Below are 23,490 nucleotides of genomic sequence, written 5' to 3' on the forward strand. Positions count from 1 at the left end.
GTCATCATTACCTGCAAGCCCTTAGTCCAGGTGTGATTCCTCTGTGGCTGTTTTCCAAGTCCAGTGTAAAACGGGCACTTCCCAGCCCCTGTCTTGAGGTTTTGCTTTGTGTGACACAGACTCATTCACAGGCAGATGGAGACAACCCTCTCTGTGGAAGACCCACAGAGACTTCAGGCTCTGCGCTGCTCTCCCATGGCTTCTGTCTTTGAAGTACCTATTCTTCTCAGCTCATAGTGTTCCAGAGCATGAGCTTGGACACTCACTAGCTCTATGTTCAAATCCTAGCTGTGTTGCTCCCAAACATTGACCAAGTTCATCCGCCTTCATGAGCTTTCCGTTCATCATTTGAAAAATGAGAATTTCGTTAACTATAGCATGATTGTAAGGATTAAGTGAGACAATACCTTAAACATGGGGCTTTCTTTTAAATAGTGAAAAATCAGAAATAAACCCCATGTCCATCAATGGATGGGTGGATAAACAAAGTGTGTCGTATCCATAGAGTAGAATACTATTCTGCAATAAAAAGGGATGGACTCTTGAGATGTGCAACAGCATGAAGGAGTCGAAAAATCATTATTCTGAGTGAAAGAAGTCAGACCAAAAAATTACATACTGTATGATTCCATTTATATAAAACTCTAGAAAATGTAATCTATAGTGACAGCAAGCAGATCAGTGGTTACTTGGGGAAAGGAGGGGTGGGGAGAGTGGGAAGGAGGAATGGCAAAAGGGAAGAGGAGACTTTTGAGGATAATAGGGGTTTTTTTCCTCTCTCTTGATTAAGCTGATGGTTTTGTGGCTATATGTATACATATAGTCAAAATTTACCAAGTTGTATACTTTGAATATGTGCAGTTTATTGTATTTCAATTACCTCAGTCTAGTGACTGATGAATGAACTTGCTCTTTAACAGAAAGGAAGGAAGGCATCTTCTCATACCAATGGTGGGTTCTTCCTAGGGTTCTGTGGTTGCCTCAGGAATTAACAGAGCCTTCTGGCCAAGTGCTGTCAGAAGGAATTTGCTTGATATTAATTATGCACAATAAAAAGGAGATTGGGGACAGAACTCATCAACATCCAGATGGATGCCACTGAAAAATCAGTTCCACAGACTGGCTCATTTCATCATCTCTGTAAATTCTCTAGGACAGTGCTTAATATGTAGTTGGCACTCAGTAAATAGTGGTGGTAGTTGTTATTGCTCTGGCTGATTAAAACTCAGTGATCAGATCTTGCTAATTATTCAGACAGTTTCTGAATCTGAATTTCCTGCACCAAATGGATAAATTCATAAGCTCTCACTTGAGAGGGGATCAGGGCTGCCACATACAGTTGTACAGTTTGTGCACTGCACAAAGTTTCCTAGCCAAGGGGGTGATTGGAGGCTGATAGTCACTTGTGCTCTGATGATTCCCTAAAGGAAGAGTATCTTTTGCTTAGCATAAGGCACCTTGCATCTTACCTTGATGTCATGCAGGACTTTATCTTAAGAGATTGGGCACTTTTTCTAATTTGTAGTTGGGAGGGTATCTTGTAATTTCCATAAAGGTACCAAAAAGTCTAGCAGCAACATAGAAGGGACTGTAAACATTAACTAGCCTAGCTTATTGATGACTTTATTTCTTATTTCCCTGCAATCCTGGGGTTTTGGGAAATCTATTGTCTGACCCTTGCCAAAGGATATTAGAGGAAGTGGTATTCCCATCCTAACTGGCACTGAGTGATTAGTAGCAGAAAGGAGGGAGATTTTTTTTTTTGCCTTCCAGGTTGATGGTCAAGATTGTGAATACTTCATGCCCTTTTCTATTTTCTCCTTCCTCTTTCACATTTAGCAAATCATTGCAAGCATCATAGCCTTGGACAGAGAGGTAGGCAGGGGAAGGAGCTGAAATACCAACCAGCCAATTCTGCTAAGCACTTGGCAACTTTTCATGTTTGAGGGAGAGGTTCATATCAGTGTGGATAAATTTGACATTGAGCTTGTGCAGGATTTTGAAGCATCTATCTTCTCCTGGACCCCATTGCTATGTGGGTAATCAAGAATCCATCTGGATGATGAATATTACATAAGAAACAGCTCTGCTGAAATAAGGTCTGTGGGTGGTCTTTCCCAAGCATAGGGATTAAAAGCCATAACTGTGGTATCAGACACACCAGGGACCCGATCCACGTCTGCCACTCTGTCTATATTTATGACTGGAGCAAGTTATTTTACCTTGGTGAAGTCATTTTTCCTCATTTATAAAATGAGGTTGTAATGGTTCCTGCCTTATAGGGCAACTATTACAGTACCTGGCATTTCAAGAGGCATTAGATAGAATTACCGATTGGAAAGTCCAGTTGGTGTGAAAACACTTTTCTTGGAAAGGCCTATATGTGATAACAAAACTGAGATCTAAGTCTGAAATGGTAGTCCAGAGAATAGGGGGAGAGCAAGGGCAGACACAAGAACTATAGAAATGAGACCACAGAAATTACTGAACCTAAACCATGCATTTGATGCTTAAGAACACAATCTGAGAGAAAGCCTATGATTTGCGTGTTGTTACATAGAGCCAGAATTTAAGGAGCAGAGTTTATCTACTTGACCCCTCTTCCCCCTATAACATCAGGGAAAATACTTAAGGACTGTAGATCAGACAGATAGGTAGAAATAGGGGCATTCAAGTCCAGAAAAAGTTATGAATCAGAAAAATCAGTTTCAGACAGTAATATCTCTAAGTGATCTTGACCGAGTTTCTTAGCACCATATAGCTTCTGTTTCTCATTTAGAAAATAAAGACATTAAATCTTTCCTCCCAATATAAAGTAAGAATAAAGAAGGTAATGTTTCCAAGTTATTAGAAAACAGCATCATAGAGTTAGTGAGCAATAATTACTATTGATGTAATACCCTCTATTGCCTTCATAATTTTTTACCTTTTTGATTTTTCAATGGCTGAGAGAGGCATCTTAAAATTCCTCATTGTATTTATGGGTTTGTTTATCCTTGCATTTCTGTTTTTGCTTTATATGTTTTGAGGCTATATTTTGGGTGCCTACAAGTTTATGGTTATGCTATATTTTCCTAGATGTTTCCTTTTATCATTTTGTAGCATCCCTTTTTAGTGTGTTTTGCATTTGATTTATTTTAACATGAAAATCATTTTTAGGGCACCTGGGTGGCTCAGATGGTTAAGCGTCTGCCTTCGGCTCAGGTCATGATCTCAGGGTCCTGGGATCGAGTCCCACATCAGGCTCCCTGCTCCTCGGGAGCCTACTTCTCCCTCCCCCCCCCCGTCTGTCATGAATAAATAAATAAAACTTTTAAAAAAATCATTTTTATAGCTTTTAAAAAGTTTATGAATGCTGCATTAATAATATTTTCCTGAAACATAAAAAGTGAACCAGTAGCTATTACAAAGTGATCAACATATTGTATCACTAATAATTTTGAAATGACCGAGGATCAGTTAATTGTTAATCAATTGTAGCATCCCTTTTTTATCACTACTAATTATATTGATTTAAATTCTGGTTTGTATAGTGTTAACATTGCACACTAGCTTCATTTTGATGAATAACTGCAAGACTGTGTTTTCTTTTTTTTTTTTTTTTTTTTAAAGATTTTATTTATTTGACAGAGAGAGAGATAGCGAGAGCAGGAACACAAGCAGGGGGAGTGGGAGAGGGAGAAGCAGGCTTCCTGCCGAGCCGGGAGCCCGATGCGGGACTCGATCCCAGGACCCTGAGATCATGACCTGAGGTGAAGGCAGACGCTTAACGACTGAGCCACCCAGGCGCCCAAGACTGTGTTTTCTTATTCCTTTATTTCACCTTTTCTTATGGGTTTGTTTTAAGTAAGCAGCATATGATGGATAATGTGTTTTTCTTTTTAATCCAAACTGATAATCTATCTTTTAATTGATGAATATAATATATTTACATGTTATGATAACTTAGATAATTATTACTACCACTTTTTGTTTGTGTTTGCCATCTTTTTTCCTCTACTTTTTTCTATTTTCTTGACTCCTATTTTTTAATAGAAGTTTCATTCATTTTCCTTTACTTTTGGAAAGCTGTGGAATATATTCCTATTTTTGTAGGGGTTGCTCACCATTTCCTAACATCCAACCGTGCTGGATCCCTTGCCACTGTTCATGTACCCTGAGCTCCCTTCATACTCAGGGTGTTCACATGTCATTCACTTTAAACAAGTATCCATGTTTCCGTCCTCTTCCTAATTCTGACAGGGAACTTCTGTGATGTCCTTTTAGTACCATTTCTTAGATTACTCATGAAAGATTTTTCCCTCGCATCTTGAAAAGCCTGCATGTCAGTATGCTTTCCAGCTACCTCGCTTGAGTTCGTATTTGCTCAAACATAGTAAAACAATTTAAAACCAAAATCACATCAATACTAATGATTTTGAGATCATATCATGTCTATTTTATATCTTTATTCCCTTTTCTTAACATAGATAAGAACAGATTTGGAAACTCCCCATTTTTATAGGTCTGCTTTCTAAAAAATATATGAGTAAAATTAAAGTTTTGTTTTTCTTTTTCATCCATTTTCTGCTGATTTCCAAAAAAGTTTCAGAGGAATGTACAGTAAACTAAAACAAGAGTAAAGATTGTTACAGGCAACAAGGGAAAATGCTGTAATTATGACAGAAGACCAAGACTACAGGGTACTACTACAACTAGACACTGTTGTTGGCTAAGCATGTAATGATATCTACTGTTTTTGGCATGAGATTGTGATGACATATGGATGAGCATTGTTTTACACTAGACTATTAGGAATGTCAGGATGCTAAAGAGTACCTGCCAGAACTACCTATCTGGGTCTGAGCCTAGTTGATACTGAATTCTCTTTTCTTGCAATTATTGGCTAACACTTTTGATTCTTCTCATGCCACTTCTAGAATAATAAGGAGACTGTCTTGAGTGAGGAAGAGGTGCTATATAATGGAAATTCTGTGATCTGTGAAATGTTAAGTTAACGCCCTGAGGCTGAAAAGTCAGGAGAAATAACTTGCCCAATTATCAGTGCCGATTTATCTCATGGGTCTTCTCTGTGAACAGCTGAGTTCCCACATCCTCTCATTTGTTATGGATACTGATGACTGGGCCCAGTGTCTCCTCTGGAATCTTTAATTGCCTTATTAAAAAAGAAGGCAAGTTGCTTATAAAAAGACTTAAATGTAAGCATCGATATATTGTCTGACTCATTTTTTTTTCCCCACTGATTTTCACCAGAATTTCAGAGAAGTGTTACTGGAGAAGAACATTTGGTCTCAAAATGTAGTAAAAATTACTCTCAAGTAGTCAAGTTCATAGAAAAGAGAATGATAGTTGTGTGGGAGTGAGAGGGCAGGAATTGGGGAGTTAGTATTTAATAGGTATGGTATTTTAGTTTGGAAAGATGAAAAAGTTCTGGAGATGGATAGTGGTGATGACTGCCCAACAATGTACTTAATGCCACTTAAAAATGGTTAAAGAGGTATATATATTATATGTATTTTACCACAAAATAAGTACATAAAATAATAATAAACTAATAAAATTTAAAAATGTACTCTCAGGGATTGGAGCAGTCATTTCAAGGACCACATGGTCTTTGTTGGGGATAAATTTGAGCACATTATCTTCTCTTGCGTAGACCTCAAAGAAAAAACTTTGTCAAGCCTGAATCAGTTCACATGATCCTTACCATGGAACATTCAAAGCATGCACATTACCAAATAACTCCGTTGATGTCCACCTTTTTTGGAATTCCATTTGGCCCATGTGGTTTTCATGATTAAGCAGCCACTCTAGCCTGTTCATTATTCAAGGCTTTAGCAGGAATCTCAAGCTTGAAGAATGAACTGTGACTGCATTGGCCATTTATTCATCAAATACTTGGGGTAGAGTGTAATCCTGTGACTGGTGTGTGAAGACAGTGTAGTGACATGGAAAGAGAATGAGCTTTGAAATCAGACCTAAATTGGAATCCTGGGTAAGCCCCTTACTCCTGAATAGGTCAAATAGATTAGAATCTAGTTGATCCTCATTATTCACAGAGTATTTGCAAATTCGCCTACTCATCATCAAAATTTGTTTGTAACCCCCAAATCGGTACCCGCAGCACTTTTGCAGTTATTCCCAGACATGTGTAGAGGGGTGAGAAAATTGAATCATCCACCATGCACATTGCCAGTTGAGGCTGAACAAGGTAATGCTTCTGCCTTTTGTTTCGGGTCTCATAAAATAAAGAAGCATGCTTTTTGTCATCTATTTAGCGCTACATGTTTTGCAGTTGGTGATTTCACTGTTTAAGTTGCCTCTCAAGCTCAGTGCTAAAGTGCTGTCTATGTTTGTGAGGGCAAGAATCCTCTGAGATGTCTCAGGGAGAATATATGTTCAATAGATAATAATAGATCTTCACTCAGCATGAGTTCTAGTGCTGTCAACTGTGAATTCAATGTTAATAAATCAACTATATATATGTAGTTAAAGCAAGGTCTTGTATTGACCCACTGACAAAAATGTGACCAGAGGCTGGCAGGAACCTAGTCCTATATTTCACCTAGGAGCAATGGTTTACTATTCACTGCTTCGATGTTTGTCGTTAACTTTATAGAATATAACTACCATGAATAACAAGGATTGACTGTCATTTCTTTTCCAAAAGGTAGTGTATTGCTCACACACCACTCCATTCTTTCTCTGCTATAGTGGGTATTAGTGCTGTTCACAAATGATTGACTCCTGCTTCCTCCGGGCACATGCAGATTACACATGACCATGTGACTTGCTTTAACCGATGAAATATATGCAGAAGTTGCATGCTTCACATCCAGATAAAAGCATTGAATTGCCAGTATTCAGCTCCAGCCTTTGTTTTCTCTGCTGTCATCATCATGGAGGCACATATTAATATAGAGCCTCAATTACCTGGGTCTCTTCCTACTCATCATATCAGAAATAGAATGTAAGTGAGAAATAAAACTGGTGTGGATAAAGCTTTCATATACAGAATATATAAAGAACTCCTATAACTCAACAAAAAAATTAAAAAAAAAACACAGTTAAAAAATAGGCAAAGAACTTGCATAGAGACTTTTCCAAAGAAGATCAACAAATGGCCAATAAGGACTTGAAAAGATGCTCAACATCATTATTCATTAGGGAAATGCAAATCAAAACCCCAGTGAGATACCATTTCACACCTACTAGGATGGCTATAATTTTTAAAAATGGGAAATAACAAGTGCGGGTGAGGATGTGAAGAAGTGGGAGCCCTTGTCCATGTATACTGCCGGTGGAAATTGCAAATGCTGCGGGCACTGTGGAAAACAGTTTGAAGTCCTCAAAAGAAATTAAATATATGATCTGACAAATCCGCTCCTAGGTATATACCCAAACAACCGAAAGCAGAGATTTGAACAGATATTTGTACACCATACAAGTACACATTGAAGTATTAGTCACAGTAGTCAAAAGGTGAAAACAACTCAAGTTTTATCAATAGATGGTTGGATCAACAAAACGTGGTATATTCATGCAATGGAATAGTATTCAGCCATAAAAAGGAAGATGTTCTGATAGACGCTACAACACGAATGAACTTTGGGAAAATTATGCTAAGCAAAATAAGCCAGAAAAGAAAAATATTGTATGATTGCCCTTAGATGAAATATCTACACTGGGTAAATTCATAAAGGCAGAAAGTAGATTAGAGGCTACGGAAGGGAGAAATAAGGAATTATTGCTTAATGTAAAGTAGAGAGGTTTCTGTTTGATATGATGAAAATGTTTTGGTAAAAGATTGTGGTCGTGGTGGTGGTGGTTGTATGATATTGTGATTATAATTAATGACACTGAATTGTGCACTTTAAAATAAAATGGGGGCACCTGGGTGGCTCAGTCAGTTAAGTGTCTGACTCTTGATCCTCCACTCAGGTCTTGATCTCAGGCTCATGAGTTCAAGCCCCGCTTTGGGCTGCACACTGGGCAGGGAGCCTACTTAAAAACAACAACAAAAAAAAACAAAAATAAAATAAAATAATTAAAATGGCAAATCTTATATAGGCTTTACCACAATAAGAACATTAAAAATTTTTAATTTAAAAAATGACTGTGGTGCAAAGCCAGTGATATTTTCTTGTTGTTTGTTACGGTGGCATTGTCTAGCTCATCCTCACCAAACCTTCCTTCCCATCTGTTTCTCCACAATAGCATAGTGTAGGACATTCAGAGTTTTGTGGCCATATCTAACCTTGAACTGAAGTCCAAGGTATAACTTTCGCTGATCTTTTGGCCTCTCAGAGCAGGGAGGACTCAGTTCTTGCCATTATATGCATGATACATTTGAAACTTAATGGAGCAGGGAGTGGAACTCAGGCTGAAGGTAGCCATGGTGGTTAGAAATATTTATTCAGTAATATATATGCAGCCCCTTAGTTCTCATACTTTTTCATGGGTTCACAACCATCATTTAATGGGCAGAAATGAAACTGCCTTAAATGAACTGATTCCAAATAAAGATCACCAACACACACACACACACACACACACACACACATATATATATGTTGTTGTTTTTTTTTGAGAGAGAGAGAGCATGCGTGAGCAAGAGCATGCACACATAGTATGTGTGTGTGTAGTGGGGAGGGGACTCACCCTCTCAGGGCTCATCCCTGAGATCATGACCTGAGCTGAAATCAAGAGCCTGCTGCTTAACTGAGTGAGCTACCCAGGCACCCCAACCAACTTGTAATTTAAAATGGATTTCCAACAGCATCCTGTGATCACCAATCTCCTGTCTATTTAAGGAAGAATTCTTAACTAGAATTATAGCATGTATCCTTATACATCACTTTGGGTAGTTAAAAAGTTGCATTTGTTGTAGAATTTCTCCTGTTGCTGCTTTCTAAATTTTCTTCAAAATGGTTTTACATGACATTGCAAATCTGTCTTTTCTAATAATAGAGGCGGAAAATGGACTAATTATGTGAAGTGTAGAATCAGAAACAATAACTTAATACACAGGAAAGATGCCATACAGGAAACTCCTAAGGAGTCCACCTAGGGAAGAGGTAACCCAAAACTGATATATTTATTGGGACACAATTGCTACATGTCCTTCCAATATAAGTGTCTCCTCCTTTTTTACTAACAAAACCTGATTTTATTCTGAACAGCAGTTGTTTAACTAGGGGTTACATTTCCTAGCTTCTCTTAGAGCTGGGTCTAGACAAAAGGTTACAAATAGAAGTTGGATAGTACTTCTAAGAAATCTCTTTAAATGTTATTGATCCAACTGGGAGATAGGTAATATTCCCCTTGACGTTCTCCATCTTCTTGCCTGAAATGTGAAAATGATGGCTGGAGCTCCAGCAACTATTTTGTGATTTGGAGAATAGATGCCACGAACAGGATGGTGGTATAGAAAGATAGAACCTAGATGCTTGGTGGTTTGTACAAAATGCCATGTTGGCCCTAGACCATTATACTTAGGTTATTATTACTAGCTGCCCAATTCTAATGCAATGAATTTCTTACACCCACTGTTTTTATTTTCAGTAATAATATCTGACAATTATATATGGCCTTACGGTTAACAGTGTATTTTCATTCTATCATCACCTTTATTCCTCACAATGCTGCAAGATGAGTACAATTATCCTAGTCTTAGAAATGAAGACACGGAAGCCCAGAGAATTTAGATAACTTCGTCACAGTTGCAGACTGAACATCTGTTATAGTCAAGACTCAAACATTAAATATCAAATGCAGTTTCCCTCTTCTACACTGTAGACAAATAGTAACATAGTTGTGGTTTGAATGGCTATCCCAGAAGTGGAGAATCTTTTTTCTTTTTTTTTTTTTTTAAAGATTTTATTTTTATTTATTCATGAGAGACAGAGAGAGAGAGAGAGAAGCAGGCTCCCAAGGAGCAGGGAGCCCGATGCAGGACTCGATCCCAGGACCCTGGGATCATGACCTGAGCCGAAGGCAGACGCTTAACCATCTGAGCCACCCAGGTGCCCCCCCCCCTTTTTTTTTTAAGTAAGAATCAATGACCTACTAGAGCACCATTGGCCATTCCCAGGCTAGCTTAAAAAAAGTAGAGTTTTATTAAGTTTTCAGGAGGGGTTTTTGTTGTTGTTTTTCTTTCTTGTGGATACCTACAATATGTTCGACTCACATCCTTTTTAACTTTAGAAGAGAAAATCAGACACCTGCCAGTACATAAGTGACTATTTTTAAATGTTCTTCGCTTCTGGATTATACCCAGGGATTTAAGAAGGAAACAAGAAGGGAGCAGAGGAAAAGATGTATAAAGAAAGGGCAAAATTTTGGGCACACGGATGGAGGGAATATAGAAAGGACTAGCAGAGTGAGACCTGTAAATATTTTGAAGAACATATCAGTGAAAGTAGATGACTTGGCGCAATATGCTATTTGCCAGAACCATCAAAGACAGAGCTAGAGCTGGGTGGTTGTCTTCATGTCCTTGGAAGTAGTCTTTAGGTATTTACAGGCCTCTTAATGTTTTACCTTTTTAAAGAGAGTTTGCCAAGGAAACTGATGATATAAGTTTCTGACAGTGGTGTGCTGGAATTGGCTGACCTCACAAGATCCCATTGGTCAGTTTTCAGGAATTCTGTAAGCCAGTTGTTAAAGTCAGCCTTTTGTTTTTTTTTGAGAATGCAAATTTCTTTTTTTTTAATTCAATTAGCCAACATATAGTACATCATTAGTTTTTGATATAATATTCAATGATTTGTTAGTTGCATATAACACCCAGTGCTCATTCAGCCATTTTTAAAGCTTAATTGTATAAACTTAACTTATATTAAAAACAAAGGTGATAGGTACTCAGAACTCATCCCTTCATAATTACTTTCCTGTGTTTCACTGTTATCTGTACACTTGGGTTTATTTCTTCTGTTATATCCACGTGGTGGCAATACCATATAATGGATGCTACTCTGCATCTCTTCCCAGTCCCACATCCAATGACGTCACATGGGTAGCTAGAAATCATCCACAGCGGGATTGTTTCCACCATGGAAATGGGCAAGGGTACAAATTTAGGAATTTGATTTATTGTTCTTTGTAGTGTTTTTGTCTGCCTCGGATGGCTCTTGCATTATTTTAACTTTGCATTATGGTCACTTGCATACTTGTCTTATATACTGTACTCAAATATAACCTCCTTCATCCGGAGATCATTTCTTATTTGTATGCATGTCCTTTCCCCACAAGCACTTGACCTGTTCCGTGCATATAGGAGACGGCCCTGTCCAGTCTGCTCAGGCTGCCATAATAGAACACCACCGACTGGGTGGCGTCAACAGCAGATTTTATTCCTTCACAGTCCTGGAGGCAAGAAGTCCAAGATCTAGGTCCCGGCAGGGTTGGTTTCTGGTAAGGCCTCTCTTCTTGGCCTGCAGACGACTGCCCTCTGCATAAGTCTTCACATGGCTCTTTCTCTATGCGTGCACGCTCCTTGTGTCTCCTCCTCTTCTTATATGGACGTCAGTTCTTTCTGATCACAGCCCCACCCTTCTGACCTCATTTAAATGTAATCCTCTCTTTAAAGGCTCTGTCTCCAAATACAATCACTTTGGGGTTTAGGGCTTCAGCATGTGAACAGGCGGGCACAATTCAGTCCATGACATAGGCATTTATGACTTAGGCATTCGATGGCTTCAGAGCTAAAAAACAGAGCCTTCGCTGCGTGCCTGCCTCTGTACTATGGCATTATACCCTTTGATCCTCATGGCAGTACTTTAAAGTGAGTGTTATTGTCCCCATTTTACAGATGAAGATATTGACTTCTTAAGAAATATAGAGTAACTTGCCCAACTGTGTACAGATGGAAAGTGTTCAATCCGGTATTCAGACCCAAACAATATGATTCCAGAGTCCAAACACTTAACCACTATAGGAAACTACCATCCTGCTTTTTCCATGCATATGTATGTGTATATTTTGTCTAAAGGCAATATTGAAACTGTTACCAAAAAAAGTAAGCAACTGTTGAGGAATTTTTAGCAGGGCATGTATGCAAATGTGTAGACATTCTGCAAAGAGTGTTTTGGTAAAATTGGGGTAGGGGAGTCTTTATGTAATTGTAGTTTGAAGGGGAAGTGTTGAAACTCCAACTTTTTTCATTTCTGGGACCTCTTCTTCAAGACAGGATACAATAACTGCCAGGTAATGCTCCAAACTAAATGGAAAGTATTTTCTAACTAAACATTGAAGTTTAATATTCTAATATTCTCAATAAAAAATTTAAAAAACTTAAAGGTTTGGAAGGAGTGAGTATGTGGAGCTAGGAGGCATATAAGAAGAACAACTCATGCGATTTGCGATTACGGGAACTACTTAGGACATAATGTGATTATTTTCTGTAATTTGAACAAAGTTGACTCAACTTGGAAGAAATTCTATAGCTTCAAATACAAATGGGAGTTGTTTTTGCCCCCCTTTCTTAAAGGAATAGTCCCTCATCAGTTATTCCATTCATCTTTCTAGCTTGCTCCTCCGTCCCCCCACATCAGGAATCTTCAGTGACAAAGCAGGTGCTTTGATGAGATGAAAGGGAAGCTCTGTGAGTTTTACTCTGGTTCCTCTGGAAATCTCACCTGTATTCCCTTGCCCCATGTATCTGTCCAAATCCTTCCATAAACCAGAGAGGCAGAAAGGTGAGATTTGAACACAGCATGCATTCACTCAGCAAACGTGTTGAGCACCTGCTAGGTATAAGACACTCATCTGGGGGTAGATAGTCAACCAAATCCCAGGTATTCACATTCTAGAAGGAAGAGAGAGACAGTGAATGAGTAGCTTAATGCATCAGCAAGTGGTAAGTTCTTTGAAGAAAAGCAGGTTAAGTGTTTACCAGTTTCAATGCTATTGACATTTTGAGCCAGGTTATTCTTTACTATGGAAGCTATTTTCTGCATGGTAGGAGATTTAGCAGCATCCCTGCCCTCAACCCACTATATGCAAATAGCATGCATGTTTGTACATACACACACACTCACCCCAGTCGGGACAACCAAAAATGTTTCCAGACATTCCTGAATAACCCCTGGGGGTCAACATTAACCCCATTTGAGAAGCACTGGTCTCAAGAGTAAGAGGTGATGAAGGTGCTGATTTATTAGGGTAGTCCTCTCTGATAAGGATTTATTAGGGTAGTCCTCTCTGATGAGGTGACCTTTGAACAAAGACTGGAGGAAGTGAGGGTGGGCAATCACATAAATATTGGGGGGAAAGAATGTGCCTGGCAAAGAGAATGGCTAGTACAGAGGCCCTGAGGTGGGAGGAATAGCAAGGAGGCCATTGGGAGCAGAACTGAACCACAGGAATATAGTAAGCGATATGATCTGGCAAGTGTTAAGGAGACATGATCTTGATCATATAGTGAAGACTTGGGCTTTGAATCAGAGGGGAATGGGAAGCCATGAAAGGCTTTAAGAAGAGCAGCGACATGATCTGGTTAATATTCAAATAGGGTAGGTCTTTTGCTGAATAGAGAATCAGATGCAGGGAACAAAGGTGAAAGCCAGGGTCCAGAAGCAGCTGTGGCAATAAATCCCATGAGCACTTAGTCCTGGCTGGACAGTCCTACAGGGGTGGGGGAGGGGGACTGGATTCTGGGTATGTTTTGAACCTACTTCTGATATGGTTTAATGTTGAATCAGACATTGGGTGCCAGAAAAAAAGAAAGAAAGAAAAAGCCTTTGAAATATTCTTCTTTGAAAATACTGCATATGAGCTTTTATTTCTGATTTTTGATCCTAATCCTATGGGAGTTAAAGCACCATGGAGACATTATTTAGGCATTAGGTATTGGACTGTTATTTCCTACATTACTTCCTGAGTAAACCAATTAAAATTATAATGTGGGTCTTTAGGAGAAAAGGAAAGGAGCCAAACTTGGTACAATTTTACCTCTTAGATGCCACTTAACACCACTCTTCTCTTCTTGCTTGGGTAATGAAATTCTGGCAAATGGGGGCACAGCGAACAAATGGGCCCTTAAAAGCAGCCCATCACCACTTGCTTATGGCTGTAATGCTTCCCGATTGTTCTCTAGGTCTCCATTTCAGAACTAGTGTGCACTTTTCATAAAAACCACCACGTGCCACAAATTCAGGCAGCATCTTTCCCTTCTTTGTAGCACTGGCCTTCTGAGACCTCACTAGATATTGCCTTCCTGAATTGAGGTAGATTAACTGAGGTTCCAAGCTTCTCAAACTGCAGGAGAGGGAGAGTGTGAAATAAAGTTCTAATCTTCTAGTTAGTCTCTGGGTTAAGATGGGCTTTTATAAAGCCTTTCAAATGTGTCACATCAGAGATTATACTTCAGGAGTTTTTACCTTCACCTTGTGGAGTCATGTTTGCCTTCTTCTTAAACCAGTGTTTCTCCTGGTGTGGTATGAGGTGTTTATTAAGAATATAGAATTCTGGGCTTTTTTTTTTTTTTTTTTTTCAGACCAGAAGAATGAAAATGGGGATAATGTTTAATGAAGACCTCAAATGATTCTGCAGTATTCTAACATTTGAGAACCACTGCTGTATCATTTAGGAATGGCATTCAGTTCCTAGTACCCAAGACTGTAAATAAAAAAATCATTTCTTTCTCTCGTTGGTAAATGAAGTTCGGAGATAGGCAATCCAGAGCTGGTTTGGTGTTCCATGGTACAATAAGGAACTTCATGGTACAGGATGGCTGCTGGAGCTCCAGCCATTGTTTTTACATTCCAGACAGGAAACAGTAAGAAGGGGGAATGGGAAAAAAAAAAAAAAAGGCCTTTGCCAACTGCTCAGCCTCCCAGGAGTCACATGCTACGTGTCATTGGCCAGAATTTAATTGCTTGGCTACTCATAGCTACTAGGGAGATGTAAAAATATTGTTCTAAGCTGGGCATATTGATGCTTCAAGTAAGATTTTGGTATTCTTATTAAGGGAGAAAAGGAAAATGGATGTAGGTAGAGAGCCATGTCTGCCACAACTCCCTTATACCATCATTCCATGGAGTTGTGGAAAGACCGTTTCATTTGGAGTACCTCATATTTTACCTACTGCCAGTTCATTTGGGACCATATGTTGGTCATTTTATTTAGCACACCGAAGGAAAACGTGTTCATCATGTATGTGGTCAGTCATACATATTGGGAATCTACTATATCTGGTTTTTTAGTTCTTTCCCATCCATCTGCCAGTCTCTCTTTTTTCTTGATGAAGAAGGCCAAGAATCCACGAAAAACAAAGGAGAGGATAAGGGAGCCAAGTCCAAAAATGGCTCTCCCCCTATTTAGCTGTGTGATGCTCAGTCTAATGAGTACAATCTACCAGCCTCCAGGGCATGGGGAGGGTTTATGAAATACCGTATATAAAAACACCCTACCATAAGAGCCACTCCGTAAATAAATATGTTCATTGATTCCTTCCTTCATTTAGAGGGTGAAGGACAATTCAATCTGAGATCAGCCAAGAAAGACTGACTTCTTTGTTGGGTTCGCACTCTTAAGAACACAGGATGCTTTTGATATGCAAAATGTCCCACCCAATAATAGGAGCCCACTTTGCCCTTAGAATGGCTTATCCTTACCAGAGCTGATGGAATTCCCCTTCTTAAGCATGTATGTAGGTGTAGCAAGAGATACCTGCAAAATTAAGTGAGATTCAACAAGTTCCGAACCTCCCCTCCTCTGGGCCTCCTGGATCTCCGGGCATGTGTAAGAATAGCATCATTTACCTGGCACTCTCAAGGCATTGGCTATTGAGGGAAAACTGCTGGATGACTCTAAGGCTCTCAAAATGTGCTCCCTGGACCACCAGCAGGGGCATCAAAGGAGAAGGTGGTACAAATGCGAACCATCGGGCCCCACCCCAGGGCTGTGGAATCAGAAAGGTGTTTTAAGAAGCTGTCCTCGTGGTCCTGATGCGAGCTAAAATTTGAGAACCACCGCTCTAAATGAAGCACTTTGCACTTTTTTTTTTTAATTAGCACACTTTTCTCTCCAACAGGGAGTCACTTGACTCCCTCCCTCCCTTCTCTGCCCAGGCAGATATGCTGTCAAATGTGCAGTTCCTTCTAACAAACCCAGTCTTTCCAACTGGGCGAGGCCTTGCTTTGTAGATTTTATTTGCACACCGACTAAAGCTCTAACAATCCCTCTGACACAGACTGAAGCTCTTGCCAAACCTCGCTGTGGGGAGTGACACCATAAATAAAGGCCTTCAGCTATCTCATTTTCCTGAGCCAGTTGATTGTGTGCAAAATGCTTTTGTTTGGGGGAAGTGTACCTCTTACAGCTCAACCCAGGGTGCAGTATCGCAGGGCACCTCTACCTGAGTAATGAGTACATGGAACCAAGTTTCTAGCACATGCCATAGTCCTTTTGGAGAATGATACTCAGTACACACAGGAGGAAAAAGTGATCGCCGTAGCACGTATTGCTTGGTCATGGTCATCATTGACAAAATTCTATTGGATATGATTATTTGCTTGTGAAAATTAACGAGAGAAGCATGGTTGGACGAAAATGAGCGATCTGCAGGATTTTCAGTGGTGGTGGCAAATTTAATTTCCGTAGTGCCAGAAAGTACACTAAATACTTTCCCCTTACCGTTGGTTTGCTCAGTGTTTGTTTTGGGCTACACAGTAGTTTTATTTTGGAGGATGCCGAAGGAAACTACATGCAGCAGTTCTTTGTCGAGCCAGACCCAGATTGGGAATTCAAGAGGGGAGCTTCTCCATCCTTCCCATCCCTTTGCTGAAGGAAGAGCTTGGACTTCCCAAGCTCTTGAACACCAAGAGGAGACACAGAAGCCAAGTGATGGAAGGACCAAGGGAAGTGGTGAAGGACCAACTCATTCCCCATCCTCCGAGCAAGCCGGATCACCTGCCATGTGACATGGGGACGATTTGGGAGGTTGTTAGTTAATATTAGCTGATTTGGTTTCAAAATGGTGCATTTCACTAGGTAAGTTTTGAAGTCATCCACCAAACTGTTGACTGCCTTTTGAGAGGAATTATTTTTAGTACATTCTGTATTCAAGGAATTATTGGATGCTGGTAGAAAGGACGTATTTTCTGCGGCTGTGATCAGTAGGCTTGAATTATAAAAGGCAACACAAGATGCCCAGCCAGGAAAGATAGAGCTATGTTCTTAAAGAGTAGTCAGAAGAATTAAAAGTCTTTAAGATGGAACTCAGCTTGCCAGGGTATTTATTAAGCTCCTGGTCCTTGGAGGTCTCCAGTCATGGCCACCTCTACTTTGCCCAGCCCTGACGTCTCAAAACAGGATGGAACTTCTCCGATCCAGTCTGCAGGTGTGGACCTTGCCCAAGATGGGGTAGGCAGGGTCCTTCTCTGGTGACTTGGGAACGGAGCCAAGTGAGTCAGTCTAGGATGGCCGTGAAAGGAGGTTGTGTAAGTTCAGGAGCTGTGGGAAACCTTAAACTTTGAGATGCTAAGGAACAGATCTGCTGAGGAAGAAGACCAGGGCAGAGATAAGAGGACACTGGACCTAGAGAGATGAGAATCCCTTACCAGTCACCTTTCAGTAGCCGGTGCCGTTTCCTTCTGAGACCCTACGATTCTGTTGGGTTTCTCGAGAGAACACCACATCTTTGTAAGAATCTGCTTTTTTTTCCCTCTGAAATCAAACTAGCTTAAATAACATCCCACCCCCACCCCCACCCCACCGCCGCCTTCTTTCTTAGACTAAGGTAGTTGGAGGCCTCCAGTTTGGTCTCACTCTGCAAGCTGATAGTGTGGCTCTGCCTCTCAAAATGGAAGCGAGGCCAGGAAAATCTGGATTGTTCCCTTGGGAGCCTGCGGGCCGGATAATAGACTCACCACTATGTATTCGTGCTACTGATTGTTATTGAGGGCCAAGTGCTTCACCTTCACTCTCGTTTGATTGCTACAATCCTGTGATAAGGATTCTGAGAGGTTCTGGAACTCACTCAGGAACACAGAGATGGCAAGTGACAGAGCCGCGAAGGGGGGTTCAGGAACAGCTGGCCCAAGCTGCAAAAGAGGCAAGGAAGATTCCAGCCAGGCTCAGCCTTGGCCAGTGTCAGCGAAGGCTGGGCTCAAGGTGCCAAGTCATACGGGCTCTCAGGGATGCCCGTGCCCTGGGCGGCAAAGAGGGGTGTGTGAGTCCTGACGGGCAATTCAGGAGACAGCCCATTGCACTCAAATTGGACTCCCCTGTCAAGAGTCTCCAGTGATTTCCTTTCTTATTAGCATCTGTCCCCAAGGTTCTGTCACTAGTGTGGGAATGACGGAGGGATGCTGCAGCAAGGCTTTGCTAGAAGCAGTCTGTCAACTTGGGGGGTGAGGCCCATTCCCCAAGACACAGGCCTCTGCTTTCCGCCTGCACTTACCTGCTACAGCGTACGATGCACGGATTCCTCTGAGCATAAAGTGGGGTGCCAGTCTCTGACGGGCCCATGGCCAGCTCCTCATCCCAAACTAACTCATGATCTGGCTTTCATTTCTTCTCAGAGAAAGGGCTGGTAACCTGTGGGCTGCTTTCAATACCCGAAACCCTTCCTTCGCATCCCAGGACGTGGCTCCCTGCCAGGTGCCTCTAGGGAGCGGTTGCAGGGCCCTGTTTTGAGAAAGCCAGCTAGTCTATGAGCAGTCTGTTTATGGCTGCCTTTGGGCTCTGCTTAAGACAGTAATACGCACACGATGGTGAATGGGTACAATCATGTGTTATGAAAATAAAGGTGGCCTTCGTATTTATTTTAAGGCCTTGTCACTGCAAAGCCTTTCCCTCCCCCCACCTTTTAAAAAAGTTATGATTTCGTTTCTGGAGATCAAAGTAGACAGAGCTTCTGTAGCTCTTTGCCCCAGCCTTCCCAAAAAATGTATTCATGTCCAGGGCTCCCTAAACTCAAGGGAATTAGACCAAGTTTGTGGAGTGGAACAAATATAATGAATTTAGAGCCTCAAGTCCCCTGTCTTCTGTGTCTTGTTGAATGAATGCCTTGTTTCGCAAGATCTGGTCATGATGCTAAGAGATAGTTGAAAAGAATTTTCCATGATGTCATCTGAGCTTGTGGGATTTTTTTTTTTTTCCCCCTCTCCTGTATAATAGCATACCTTCTGTTTTGGCTAGTTTTTCCTGACCCTAGTTTTGCATACAGCTGGATAGTAGGATGTCTGTTTTCTTTGCTCAGGCAAAATTAGATGCCTTCCCAAGTCTTTGTTAGAGTTGAGTCAGCCCCAGAAAGTGCAAGAGTATGCCCTAACAGCCGTAAACAGGAGCATTCTGGGAGGTGCAAAACTACTCCTGCCAATGATAATTTTTAATTGCATACTCAGTATCCCAGATGTAGTGATTCTCTTTTCGGACAGATGGGAACTGCTACCTGCCCTTATAAAGTGCTCCAAACCTAGAGGGCTTTTAATGTAGGTGGAGGCTGAGGGACCCAGCAGCTCAGCGAGTGCCAGAGCCTGGCCCTGACTCCAGGGTGAGGCAGGCACCGACAGATCCCTTTGACTAGGGAGGCACGGTGCATGCCAGAGACTCACAGAGAAAATGGTAAAGTTGCCCTGTCTCTCTCTCTTTCTCTCTCTCTCGGGGCGGGGGGGAGCCTGCCGACAGAGCTCTACCCTCTGGGTTCCCCCGCCTGTTTGCCGAATTCTCTTTTTCTAGGAAAGTTTGCTGGCTTTATTTTTCCCTTGCCAGAGAGGGAAAGCCCCAAGATACGGGTGACTCGCCCCACTCTTTCTTCAAGGATGAATTTGTCTGCTTGCAGTGAGAACCGCAGATGCTGCTGAGTTGCAAAGGGCGGAAAGGACAGGAAGTCAAACGTGTGCCGGGATCCTCTTCCCAGGGAGTGGGAACGGCCAAGTGACCCATGCGCTTTCCTCCTGCAGGTTCATCAGTACTACAGCTGTCTCCCAGAGGAGAAGGTTCCTTACGTCAACAGTCCTGGAGAGAAGCTCCGAATCAAGCAGCTACTACACCAGCTGCCGCCACATGACAATGAGGTAAGGGGCTCGCGGGGGCCTTAGGAAGGCTTGTCTTAGAAGCTTCTGTGAATTGTTACCCTCTTCATAATCAGAATGCTGTGACCGGTGAGGTCTCTGAAGAAAAACTCTGGCCCTTCGTTTTAGGATTTAGCTTCCTTAATTAGAGCCAAAAGAAACGGCCCAACACCTTCTGGAGAGTGTTACCGAGAAGCAGATCTCATTATGGACTGGATTCACCTCTGTGCCTGGCGCTACTAGCCGTTTGGGGGTACCCAGGGAGCCCTAAAAGTTAAAAGCTCAAGCCCAGGTTTTCCTCGTTGAAGAAGAATGTGCTGGTTGCCTGAGTCCCTTAGCTGATTGCAATTCCCTGGGCCAGTTGAAGGTCAAGCCCTGCAAAAAACGTTGTGACTCTCTGGCATTTTCCTGTTAAAGAAGTGTGCAAGTTTTCCACGTTATGCTGCAATAGAAGTCACATATCCAGATTTGCAGCTCTGAATGTCTGTGTTTTTGTCATTGAAAGGCCAACTTTGCAGGGCCACCATTTGAACACGTGGAAGGATGGCTTGCAGGCTGTCCTTTTTTCCCTGAACCTCTCAAGAGAAGTCACAGTAATTAGGTGTTTCTTATCTTTGAAGTCAAATTGCTCATAAAGGGCAGTCCATGAATACATTTTTAAAAGATCACCCTGCTTGAAGGGCTTAGGTTTGTAAACTAGAAATTAATTTTTAAGTATCTGGTTTTTAAAAATAGTTATCCTCTAGAATTGAATTGTCCACTTAACTGATTGCATTTTAAACAATTTTAAATCGAAAGGAGAAATAATCCCTCTAAAGAGCTGGACCCCAGCTCTCTACCGACTGCTCCCACCCACAAGCCAGATCTCTGGGCAAATTGAATAGGTGCTATTTTAGTCTTTATCTTCCCATATTCAGATCAAAAGGGATAATTCAACAGCCTCAAAAATAAATTTGCATAAGTGAAGCAAAAGCTTAAAAACTGAAGCAAGTCCCTAGAAAGAGAGCCATGATTTCCTGTCGCCCATTTCCGACTTCATAAAACAAATACTAACAGTGTTTTCTCCTTTAAACCCGAGAGCAAGCACTGTAACCCGATGCCCAGTTAACTAATTTGGAAGTGAAAATGCGTGTTTTTACAAGCAGGAGGGGAGTGCCTTTCTTTAAAAGCATATCCATAAAATGTCACTGGTGTAACCGTACATTCTGGGCTAGTCAGGTCACAGCGGTGGTGCTTACGGGGACATCCACAGGACGGCTTTCTTTCAACACTTTTTTACTCGATAGAGCAAGGTGATCTGTTCTCTGCTTTTAATGATTTATTCTGTTTACAGTTAACTGTAGTTTTTTGAAAAGAGACCATTCAAATTCTCTTCTTCCTGTTGGAGAGAATTCCTTCCAAGTGACCCAGTGGGCAGATTTTGCCCACTTGAACATGGTCCTTTTGAGGACAAAGAGTGGTTCTAAAGTCAGTAACTGATCATTCCCTCTTTTGCTCAGATGAAGCAGCTGAGACATACCCAGCTGCACTGGTTTTCCAGTTAGGATGCAACAGTTCTGATCCAAAGATTTCCCACTAAGTGTCATATAACAAACCATCTGAGCATTTCATCTAACCTTTCCACTGTTACTGCAAAGAAAGACAGGACATGGGATGAGGTCCGTGTTTCCCAAAGCCTGACAGACACAGGACTTTGGGTGGTACAGAGACATGATAGTAAGTGAAAGTGAGCCACATAACAAGAGAATCACTCACTCCCTTTTAAATTGTGCTTCATTCCTCCAGGTGGAGTGGTTGAATCAGCCCCGGGGTGGGGGGTGGGGTGGGATTTCAGTTTGGGCTAGCAGTTTTCTCACACCTCTCCAACTCATACCAGTCTCCACTTTTAAGTAACTGTGTTAAGAATCTCTGTTTCAGGATCTCCCCTGAGCAGAAGTAGCTAGAATCTAACAACCTGATTTCGTTCTCACATTGTTTCGTTTTACGGTCACCTTCTGGTTTTTGTAGGTGGTACTGACTTTTAATTTATAATCATAATATACTTTCTTTTTAAATAAATGTATTCAAGTTTTAAAAAGTGAGACCATTTTAAAAACAGTATTAATAATAGTTCGAGACTATGGCAGAATTCCCGTGGTATGTGTTAATAAGGGGGAAAGACTGGGAAATGCTGGATTTGAGTGTCCATAGTGTCCCTCCCTTAATGCCATGAGTTTTTGTGTTTAACAAGAAAGCAAATATCTTACGCAAGTAGATGGATTAGCCAAAGCCCAGTGGGCCGCCCTTTCCCTCCTGCACATAGATAAACATGCAGGGACTTCCGTGAAGCAGGGCACGTACCTCTGGACCAACTCCTTCGCCTCAAGCCTTTGGCTCCCCATTTTCCCAAAATGAGGTGGGAGTACAGAAGCTGGGAGCCCTCTGACCACTGTTCTGGCTCGCTGGCCTGGAGCCATCCTTTGGTGTCAAGGATCATGCACATGGACACAAGGAGGTGAACGAATCAGGACCCCACAATCCATTTGAAGATCCACATCATTTTTAAGTAGGAAAAAGTCCCAGATCTTGACTAGCGCCAGAGCTCCCCGACGTGATGTGGATCTTCGTGGGGTAGCGGAGGCTGAGGGACTGTTACAGAACCTTGAGCCTGCTCATGACTTGGGCTCTGAACTTCGGCGCCTTTAGAAGGCTCTTTTGTCTGAGGGAGAGACACGTTCACCAGCCCCGAGCCCGCTGGTGGGCCAGCGCAGGCCAGCGCTGTAAAGCTGAGTGGGAGCACATTTAACGAGAAAACTCTGGGGTGTGGGCTTCAGAAATCCCACGGAGCGAGGGCGACGGCCTCCATGACATTCTCTGTGTCTGTCCAGGTTCGATATTGCAACTCCCTGGATGAGGAGGAGAAGAGGGAGCTGAAGCTCTTCAGCAACCAGAGGAAACGTGAAAACTTGGGTCGAGGGAATGTCAGGCCCTTCCCAGTCACGATGACAGGAGCTATCTGTGAACAGGTGAGCATGGATTCCAGGGTGCGGGGAGGAATTGTGCTGGCATCCTGTCACGCATTCATTCCTGCAACAGCTGTTTCATAGAGTGCCTACCATGCGCCGGGCACAGTTCTAGCTCTTGGCGATACAGCGGTGAACAAAAGATTTGACAGCTTTTGATTTTGCCCTTGTAAGGAGGTCCATTCTAGGGGAAAAAGTCAAACAATAAAATAAAGAAGAAAAAATATAGCAGGGAAGGAGGCTGCAAGCACTGGGGAGTGTGGGGATCTTGCAATTTTCAGGAAAGTAGCCGGGCAAGGCACCACTTAGATGGTGGCCTCTGGGGGCAACTGGGTGGCTCAGTCGGTTAAACATCTGCCTTCAGCTCAGGTCATGATCTCAGGGTCCTGGGATCGAACCCTGTGTTGGGAGGGTGGGGGTGGGGGTGGGGGGTGGTCCCTGCTCAGCAGGGAGTCTGCTTCTCCCTC

General features: G+C 41.9%; 1 protein-coding gene across 3 annotated transcripts in view; it reads left to right on the forward strand.

Moving 5' to 3' along the window:
* PRICKLE2 (prickle planar cell polarity protein 2) overlaps positions 1 to 23,490 on the forward strand; it is a 156,191-nt gene that overhangs the window by 78,437 nt on the left and 54,264 nt on the right. For all 3 annotated transcript variants that reach the window (XM_064594173.1, XM_064594181.1, XM_045862020.3), the window contains exons 3-4: positions 19,911 to 20,024; positions 22,889 to 23,026. In XM_064594173.1, coding sequence (XP_064450243.1) covers positions 19,911 to 20,024; positions 22,889 to 23,026 — 252 coding nt within the window. The remainder of the gene's footprint in view (positions 1 to 19,910; positions 20,025 to 22,888; positions 23,027 to 23,490) is intronic.

The sequence above is a fragment of the Mirounga angustirostris genome, unplaced genomic scaffold (assembly GCF_029215605.1).
Source record: "Mirounga angustirostris isolate CCGP_5_RB_7025 unplaced genomic scaffold, mMirAng1.0.hap1 SCAF_1, whole genome shotgun sequence".
NCBI classification, from domain to species: Eukaryota; Metazoa; Chordata; class Mammalia; order Carnivora; family Phocidae; genus Mirounga; species Mirounga angustirostris.